The 9,632-nt window shown below is 43.3% G+C and overlaps 1 protein-coding gene across 2 annotated transcripts; it reads right to left on the bottom strand.

Annotated features, from left to right (window-relative positions):
- Positions 1–495: 495 nt before the first annotated feature.
- On the bottom strand, positions 496–6,591 carry TFPI2 (tissue factor pathway inhibitor 2). 2 transcript variants are annotated; one of them, XM_063412177.1, is made up of 5 exons: positions 6,335–6,591; positions 6,069–6,248; positions 5,435–5,614; positions 4,028–4,201; positions 496–1,630 (listed from the first exon to the last, which is right to left on the bottom strand). In XM_063412177.1, exons 1-5 carry the CDS (start codon positions 6,414–6,416, stop codon positions 1,527–1,529), a joined length of 720 nt encoding a protein of 239 aa, XP_063268247.1. In that variant the 5' UTR covers positions 6,417–6,591; the 3' UTR covers positions 496–1,526. The 2 variants fall into 2 exon arrangements, with proteins under 2 accessions (XP_063268247.1, XP_063268256.1); XM_063412186.1 differs by having other exon boundaries at positions 496–1,627.
- Positions 6,592–9,632: the final 3,041 nt, after the last annotated feature.

Raw genomic sequence — 9,632 nt, 5'->3', positions numbered from 1 at the left:
GGAGCAATAGAAAGACAATGGCAAGCATGGACAACTGCTTTGATCAAAAATACGGCAGTGAGAGAAACATCAGTAAGAAAAACAGATCTTAGACTAGTTTGCTCACCACATTCCCTCCCTGAAGGGATTTAAAGGTTTAAAGCACACACCTGAATTATTCTAACTGAAAGCCAATGTTGTTTCAAACAAATAGCTTGTAACCCACATAAAAGCTATTCAGATAGTGCAGCATCAAACAGGAGACCCAGCAGCAGACAATGAGCTAAACTAAGCACCCCTCTGAGAGCAGCTCTTTCAAGAGAGCCAGCTGAACAACCAAACTGCTGGGGATGAATAACATCAATGCTATTTATTGGCTTTCTTCAAATAAAGACTTCAGTGTAAAGAAAAGATTGAAGAGACAACTAAACTCTGTTAGAGTCATAATTAACAAATTATAGGTTCCATTACACATCTTGGGCTATACAACTCATGCAGGATAATGACAGAACAAGCTTTTTTTTCCACAAAAAAACATTTTTATTAACATTAATTATTAATTTTTATTTAGAAAATATTGTACATGAAATTAACTGAAATTCAGACGTGACTAAAATACAAAATATAAAAGAATGTGCAAAAGTATCACCATAGGCATAACCTACCATAAGAAATACAAAAGTGCCTCAAAAGAGGGATTACTCTTTTGTAGATGAAATTTGCAGAAACTTCTCCTGCTCTGCTTCAACAGCCACTGCATTATCACAAATATCAAGATCCTCTGCAGTAATCAGCACAGCTCCATTAAAATCAGTAAAATTATGCTGATTAATACCATATGAGGATGTGGAATAACTTAGCAAAACTTTCAAATGTCATGAAAAAGAAATGGCTATGTTTTTATTTTAATACTCAACTAGCTTAGTCACTGCCTTTGTCAGAGTGTTTATCAAGGCATCCCTATTCCAAATTCTCTCCTGTGGGATGAGCTGCATTTAAATTTATACTTCTTTCACAGTTATGAAGGCTTCTGAAAGCTTTTGCTATGAACATTAACTGTAAATTACAATCTACTTAAATGATAGGGCCAAAGCATGTAAATGGCAGGACAATAAATCTGTGAACACACTTGTGAAAAGTTCCTTCTCTTTAGCAAGCAAAGGATGCAAAAAAAAAAAACAACTAAAAATCCATGGTAGATTTTCAGCGTTGGACTCTCCTTAGTTATAATAACAGACAATAGATTTTTAAAATTTTAATTGATTTGCAACAGCTGAAATTTTCTCAAGGTAGCAGTAACATTTCCCCATAAAAACATGGAAATATAAACAATTCTTTCCAAAATATTATTGCAGAGACAACAGAGCAGAAGAACTAAACTTATGTTCATTCTTCTATTAAATGCAGTTCCTTATAAAAAAGTAAATTGCATAAAAAATAGGTCTGGAAGACAGAACTATGTCAGTATAAAACTTTGTAAAAAATATCTTACAAAAGAAGAAAGTGGAATCGACAAAATGTTTCAAACATCCAAGTGCACATCAGCTTTAAGATTTCGGGTTATACGTCTGAGATTTTTTAATCAGTTTTCTCACTATTTTTCTGTGGGATACATTTGTTGGCTTGTTGATTCTTGGTTTCTGGCTTCCTGCTAACAAAACAAAGGAAGCAGTTAGGGAAACAGAAAGACAAAACTGTTACTACTTGTAAGTGTTTGGGGTTTTTTATGCTGTTCAAGCAGTTGTCCAATAATAACAAACATACCAGAAACTGTAGAATGTGTTCTGCATTCCCTATTCTCACACTGTAAGATCTCCAGTGTGTTCAGCTTTGGCACTGGAATCCTACTTTGCTGCTTTTTTCCTGAGCAGGCATCAAAGCCTTATCTAGCTGTCCTGCAGTGACAGCAGAATGAAACGAAATACACTGCCCTCTATTAAAAAAACCAAACCCAACAACCAAACAAAAAAAACCCCAGCCTATTCTTACATTTCTCTAAACAGTGGGGCAACAGTTAAAATACAGCCAGTGACTGTGGGAGATGAAAAGATAAAATTATTTGAGTTTCTGCACAAAACTCACAGAAGCTGCAGAGTGGCCTAAGACAGAATTAACTCCAGATGTGCTTTCAAAGGCTGCATGAATTGTGTGAGAGTTATTCAGAAAATAAGTACTGTGCAATCTTGATTGCAAAACTTTGTCTTCATGCTACCTATTTACCAGCACACAGAGCCACTGTGGCCAGTTCCCAATTCCTCTGCTGACACCCCAATGCATTTGCTCTCTTTTCCAATATGAACATTTAAAAATGAAATTAATCACAAACCCTTTCACTCAAAACACTATAGATCAGTTTAACAAACAGTTACATATTTGCACAGGGAAGGTCAACAGAATTCAACTTGGGACTCCAAGAGGTAACAGGAAAGATGGTGAGGAGAAAATTATAGAAGCAGGAGAGGAGGAGTGGCTTAAGTTGCCTGAATTATTTGCCTAATGTTGCTGTGCACTCCCAAGCTATAGAAATGAATACGCACAGCACAACATTAATCAGCACTAATTATGCCCTTAACTTTGGTCTTTGGTCTAAGGCTGTACCAAGCCTTACTAAATTGTGAAATCCACAAGTTGATGAAAAAGCTTGTAACTGATATTTTACATGTGGCTATCTGGTGCTCTAGTTACAAGACAGCATCTCCTACCTCTTTCTTCCTTAATAACAACAACAACAACAGGCTGAGGAAGAGAGAAACCCCAGGTGAATCTGTCTGGGTGTGGGCAGGGGCAGTGTGGAGGTGAGATGCTGAAGAAGCAGTTTCCTTCCTCCTCTTCCAGCACACTCCGCACTGGAGTCTGGCCCTACCACTTCACAGATATTGATGTGAATTAGATAATCACAAGCATCCCAGACAAACTTAACATACTATTAGAGACTCTCTCATAATACAATGAGAGAGACACACTCAGACTTGTCATTCACAGAAATATTACTGTCATGACTAACTGGCAGGCAATATTTTTATTTCAGGGGACTGTGCTCAGGGTACAATTCTTGCCTCAGCCCTGGACTTCCAGCCCAGAACTGAAGAATTGTCTTCCAACATAAGGCTTCTGACAACTTCAATACTGAAGTACTTGGACCTTGTGCATATAAAACATGCACATTTAAAACAAAGCTACTTTTTAGTTTTTCCTTTTTCTTTTTCCTAAAAGTCAATGTACATGCTTGATACAGCCTTAAATATTTTTCCCATTAGTATCAATTTTTAAAATACTGTGTTATTTCTGCTTCCTAAGTGTTCTGGGCAACAACATACAATTATGCTTTTCTCTATCTTTCTCATTTATTGTTCATATCAAATTAATTAAACTAGAGTATTAAAACTTGCAATAGCTGGCATGAATATATGACTGTAAATAAAAGCACAACTGTTTTGATTTAAAAGCACAGCCAATAGCTGGTTTGAATAAAAGCATTAGGAAAAATAAATTATCATTCCAAGCTTTCCCCCCACAGCCAGAGAAACAGCTGACACAGCACAACTGATGAGGCAGAAATCTTTAGTAATGGGGATAGGAAATGTGAGTAGGCAACAGGGAATTCAAGTGGGATGGTAATTTCTGAAAAGGCAAAGGAAAAAAGTAAATTGATTTCACAACGGACTTTAATCCTATTTAAAACTATCCAGAATAAAAGGATATATTAATTAGTGGGCGTGGAGATACTGAACAGTTTAAAGACTGATTCCTTGTGGGCTCTAGAAAGTAGGCTTGGTGTTTTTGTGTGCCCTTCTCTATACTTCATTCAAATGTGGTGTAACCACCTCACATCACAGTGACCTTGCCAGAAGGACTTAGCATTGCATTTCAATTTCCCTGCCCTTGAAAACATAAGAATACAAAATCCAAAAAGCACACCCCTGTAGCAAGCCAAGATGAGTAAAAGAACACTAGGAACACTTGTTACAGGCATGTGGGTGGTTTTAACTGCTTGTGACTGACAAAACACAAAAAAACCCAATCAAGCAATCAAACCCAAACCTGTTACCTTTTCTACAGACATTGTAGCAATCCTTTTCAGTGACAAAGTTGTTGGCGTTGCCACCACAGCCAGTATATCTGAACACTTTACATGACTTAGTCTTGGTGTCATAGTAATAGCGAGGCACAGAAGAGGAACACAATCCTTCATCCTTTGGGCTGTAGCATAGCAAGGGGCCAGCTTGGGGAAAAAAGGACAAAGGAAGAAAAAGAGAGAGAGAGAGAGAGAGAGAGGGAGAGAGAGAAATTATTTAAATGTAATCTCTGTATGAGGCTTCTTAAAATTGACCCCACAATAAATTTTGTGTCTAAACAGCTTTTTCCCCTTGAATTGACACTATTATCAATGACTTCAGAGACTTTCTACATCTTATTCCTGTGAGCTGTGAATTCAAGAAAGCAACAGACCATCCCAGAACACAGTATTATATCCCATAAGTGAAATTCATCTGATTTCCCCATTTGTGGGGCTATACATATGACAGCTAAAATTTTACATACTCTTATTCCATATATAGGAATATAAGAATAATTTCAGTGGAACAACCTCTAAAGAGAGAAAAAAAAAGGATACAACTCTGCTATGATTTTGCCAGCAAATTCTGCTTGCAGCAAAAAGTACAAATCCAACAACTTTCCTCAAAAGCATGTTTCTTTTTGCCTCAACAAAATTTTTCCTGCTGCAGACCCTTTATCAACTCATTGTATGTGCAACAGAAGTAATTCAGCTTTCACCAAAGAAAATGCTGACAGTCTGTCATCAGCCACAAATAAGTGTCATCAAGTACTAATAAAGCTTAGGGCAGTGACAGCTTTTATGCATTCTGGTAGATCTTCAAAGAGCCTATCTTGAACTGGATATTAATCTGTTGCTGACACTAAAACTTAGTTAAAGCCACCTGATCATAATTACCACAATTCTTATTTAAAGCTCAAATGGATAGAGAGTGAAGAATCACATCAGACAAAACACTTTTGTCAGAAGCTGAGCTGTTAAGTGCCAAAAACCTGAGCTGCCTACCACCCTCTCCCAGGCCTGAATTTTAGAAAGGTGTTTCTGCTTTATCTTACACTACCACTTCCTTGAATGTGACTTCCACTATCTCTGACAAATCTGCCTCAACAGAGATCTTCAATCTTAATCTTTCCCTTCAGATACACCTCTACAGCTCTCTAGAAGCCAAGGAATTGGTGGGGTATAGCTGTGGGTGTATTTAAGATCTCAGCATTTTTGTTCTTCCAGCAACAGCTAAGACAACATATTAAAATTGAAGTGGACAATATAAACATCTGCTTTACACAAATCTTCAAAAAGACCACTGTATGGGTACTCAGAGGAAAATATCAAATGAAGTATCACCTTTATATCACTTTCAAACCACCTATTTTATTAAAAATTTGGAACAACCATTACTTTTTTCTGGTAGACAGTGGTCCACACAAGACTGCAAATCTCTGAAGTTGTTGCCATTTCCATAACAGCCACCATAGATGAATTCCTCACACCTCATCGAGCTCAAGTTAAAGGCATATCTTCTTAGATAACTCCTGCAAGGTCCTCCATCAGCCTCCATCCGGCATAACTTGGGCACTTCTGCAGAAAAAATAATTTCATCCTCTGTAAAGCAAACCCTTCATGCTTCACATACAGAACAACATGGTAGTGTAGGCAAAATGGTATTACTTCAGTTGCAGGCAAGCCCCAGTTTGTCCCACCTGCTTTTTACTGGAGGAATCCAATGCATTGATTAGCAAGTAAATGCAATATTAAATCCCATTTAAAATACTAATAGATGAATTCCACACATCATATCTGGGTCAACTACTCTGCATTTTCTGCTTAAAATTGTCATCAGCAAGAAGCCGCAAGAAGCGGGAGAGTCATCAGTTGGACTAGATCATCTTAAAGGTCTTTTCCAACCTACACAATTCTCTATGGTATATCGGGTGGGTGCAAAGCGTCCCGCAAAGCCAAGCAGCCTCCCCGGTGTCCCCTCCAGCCCCGCCACCCCGGAGCCCTCTGCGGCACTGCCCGTGCCTGGACTCACTCTTGATGGTCCAGCAGCTCTTCTCGCAGTCGTCGAAGGTGAGGAAGTTGTTGGCGTTCCCGTAGCAGCCCCCGTAGCTGAACTCCTGGCAGCTCTGCGTGTGCCGGTCGTAGTACCAGCGCCGCACCAGGGCGCGGCAGGGCCCGTCGTCGGGGGGCAGCAGGCAGGCGCGCTGCTTCTCTGCGGAGACACAGCCACCGGGGCTGAGGCCGCCGCGCCGGGGGCGGCCCCGGCCCCGCGGGGACCCACCGAGGGCCCGCTCCTACCTGTGAGGGGGCGCTGGGCCAGCGCGGCGCAGGCCAGCGGCAGCAGCAGCGCGGGCAGCGGCAGGCGGCGGCCGGCGGCCATGGCGGGTCCCGGGAGCGAGCGGCGCTGCCCGCTCCGACGGCAGCGCTTTATATGCACCGAGGCGGCTTCCCCGGGCCGCCTCCTTGCGCAGGTGGTGGGAGGGGAAGGGCTGATTCAGCGGGGCAGGAGGTCGCCGCTGATCCGGCCGTGCCCGGGGCGCGGAAGGCTGCGCGATGCGGGAGTCCGGGGGCGCGGGCAGCCCCGCCCCGCCGCGGGAGCAGCGGGGGCCGGGCGGGCAGCGCGCCGGGGCTGCTCCCCGCAGGGCTGCGCCGCCCAGAGCCGGGGGCCTCCGCCCCGGGGCCGCGGCGACCTGGCTGGGGTCCACCCCCGCCCCACTCACGTTACGGGATGATGCTCACGGAGCGCTTCCTGTAAATCACGGCGAATCCGGGACGGGTCACTTAGCGAAAGCTCCCTCTCTCCCCAAGTCGTCCTCGTCCCCCCCGAGGCCGCTCCCTGTTCGGAAGCTCCGGACGGAGGGTCGCGGAAAATCAAAGGCTGATCCAGCCCGATCGAGTAGAGGCTGCATAGCGAGTGCCGCCGAGACAAACCCGCGGCATTAATTTGCCTCTATTGTGTAAAACGCTGATGAACTTGAGAAAATCGAGGCATCGTCAGAGGGCTTGGATTCTGGGGAAACCCGAGGGGCCGAGTGGATAACATCTCTGGCAGTGCGAGGAGAGGTGGATTTCAGGAAATATCATGACCTGGTTTATTCTGTAGATTTTAGCCCCACCAGGCATTGGGGTGTGATCTGTGGGAGGAGGGGGTGAGCAGCAAACAGCATACTTTCCCTCACTAATCTATTAGACACATTGCATTAATTAGTGTTTACCCCAGATTGAATATAGTAAGAGAGATAAGAGTGGCTGCAAATTAGGTGTGCTCTCCATAGATAACGACACACTAATCTGATCTCCTATTGTTCTTCTCTGCTCCCTTTACAGTGACATTGGGCCTGCAGGCACTGCCCTCGATGGGTCCCAATTCAGGGCCCTGGAAATCTGTGGCCTGCAGGAAAGAAGCCACAGTCTATACGGGCTGTAAGCAAGAGGCACTTCAGAGCACCCTGATTATTTATTTGAACTGACTTTCTCTCCACAGCTTCTCTCCTTTACTTATGTTGTAGAGGATTACAGCCTAGTTTCCTGACATAGTTTTATTTTCCATAAAGGCAAGAAAGAAACAAGTCTAATTCTGAAAGGGTATGAATGGCACCTCTTTCCCTCCTTTTTCAGAACTGCTCATTTTTTCAGAATCTCCAGAAGCTAAAGGATAAGTGAATGCTTTAGTGACAAGAAAATAAACCCTGGTGCAGCTTGAGTCATCGCAATGGGATATATCTGCCATGCTTTAGATTCTTATAACTACAACTGTTACTAATGGGTGTCCTCATTTTTAAGGATTTTGTTCAGCTTATTAGGCAGAGCAGTTATATTAAATCTTATATTGCTACAGATGAAAAGAACCAGCAAACAAAAAAACCACATACTTTTTCTATTTCTAAAAGAAAGGAAAACATTCTCTTTCTAATATTGGGAAACTAAAGTGGTTTTAATATGATGTTCTTTAATATGTTGTCCTAGATTGATGTCCTTTAGTTTTCATCATTTTTTTAGAATTGCAAATAAGGAAATTTAAATGCTTTAAGCAATAGCAACAAAGTGCTATAATGCAAACACCATTTTCGATATTTTCCATTTCTTCTGTATACAGAGACATACAAATCAAAGTCTGAGTTAAAGCCACCTATCCATCAATGATGCTATTTAGCTTCTCCTTGGCTTTAACTTAGATCAGGTAAATATCTGTAAAAATGTATGAAGCACAATAAAAGCTAACACAGCTAGTGGTAGAAACTCCATTACTGACTGCCACCTGCAGAGCTAGTCATATCAGCAGACAGGTCAATGAAAGCTTTCAATTCCAGAGCTATGAATACCAAGTTCTTCCCAGCCTAACCGTGTCAGTGGTGTGCCAGAGCCCACCTGCAGCTCACTCGTGCACCCTGCACCTTTCTCCACCACATCACGTGCTCTCTGCCTCTCCACACCACAGTGTTTCTGCTCCCACCCACAGCCCGGGTCCCCTGAGACACTGGCAGGCCAGCTCCTTCCACCTGTTTTGAGTGGCCCAGGACCAGCAGCTGGTGGGGTTTGGGAATGCAGCTGTCAGTGTAGCTTATGGGAGTGCAGAAAGTGCATACCAGCAGCTGGGGAGGGGGAGATAGTAGCCAAAGGGAGAAGAAGAGAGACTGGTTTTAGTGAACTGGCTAAAGTAAAACGAATACAAGCATACTATAGGATCAGTGCTGGAGAAGATGTAATTCTTACATGCTGCTGACAGCTGTTTACATCTGATGAGTAGGGAGAGGAGGAGAATGGAGTATGTTTAATGGGAAAAAACGGCGGAGGAAAGAGGGAGGGCTAACTGCCTGTAAGGATCTTTGAAGTGGCAGATAACAGAGGGAATGCAAGCCCATTTTAATGGCCTGTAACTATGTTCAGTCTCAGGGGTCCTGAATTCTGCTTCCACTGCTATTGTAGGAAAACAGCTGCTAGGATGAGAGATGCTAGGTGCTGTACAAACATGCATGGAGGGACCACTCTGTTCCTAAAAGCATAGAACCCTATTTGGGATCTAGACCTCAAGACTATGTGCAACCACAGGAGAAGAATTTCCTAACTCCTTGCATCTTCTGAATGCATCAATTCCCTTACATTGAGTACTCCACCTCAACACCTGTCATAACTCCGTGTGTCCGGAGACCCTTGGTGCAAGCCAGGCACAATAACCCTCTTATGCAGAGTTGCAATTCTGCTTTGCAGACATACCGACCAAAAAGTGGCCGTGTCTGGCATTGGTGGGCTGGCCACCTGCTTGGGTACTTTGTATGGGAGTGTTTTTTTCCCCTCTCTAGCCCAGTTCATCTGTGATTGTAATGCACAGGTATTGAGGAATGTACCCATGCACACCACCTTCTTCTGCCTTAGCCGCTGGGCAGAAGAACACATATTCAAGGATGCTGATGGCACAGAGCACGAGTCATTTCTATGGCCTGGAGGTGCATGAGAAGGTGGTGCGGAGAAAGATCTCACCGCTGGGCCAAAAGCCCCAGCCGACCTCGCTGCTCTTGTCCCGCACTGGAGTTGCAGAGGGTGAGGCCGGGGAGGTCAGCACAGGAGGGTCTTCCAGCTCCCGGCTCCTGCTGGGACG

This window comes from Prinia subflava, chromosome 1 (genome assembly GCF_021018805.1).
Source record: "Prinia subflava isolate CZ2003 ecotype Zambia chromosome 1, Cam_Psub_1.2, whole genome shotgun sequence".
Lineage (NCBI taxonomy): Eukaryota > Metazoa > Chordata > Aves > Passeriformes > Cisticolidae > Prinia > Prinia subflava.
The sequence above is the reverse complement of the archived record's forward strand: the minus strand, read 5'-3'. Positions and strand labels throughout refer to the sequence as shown.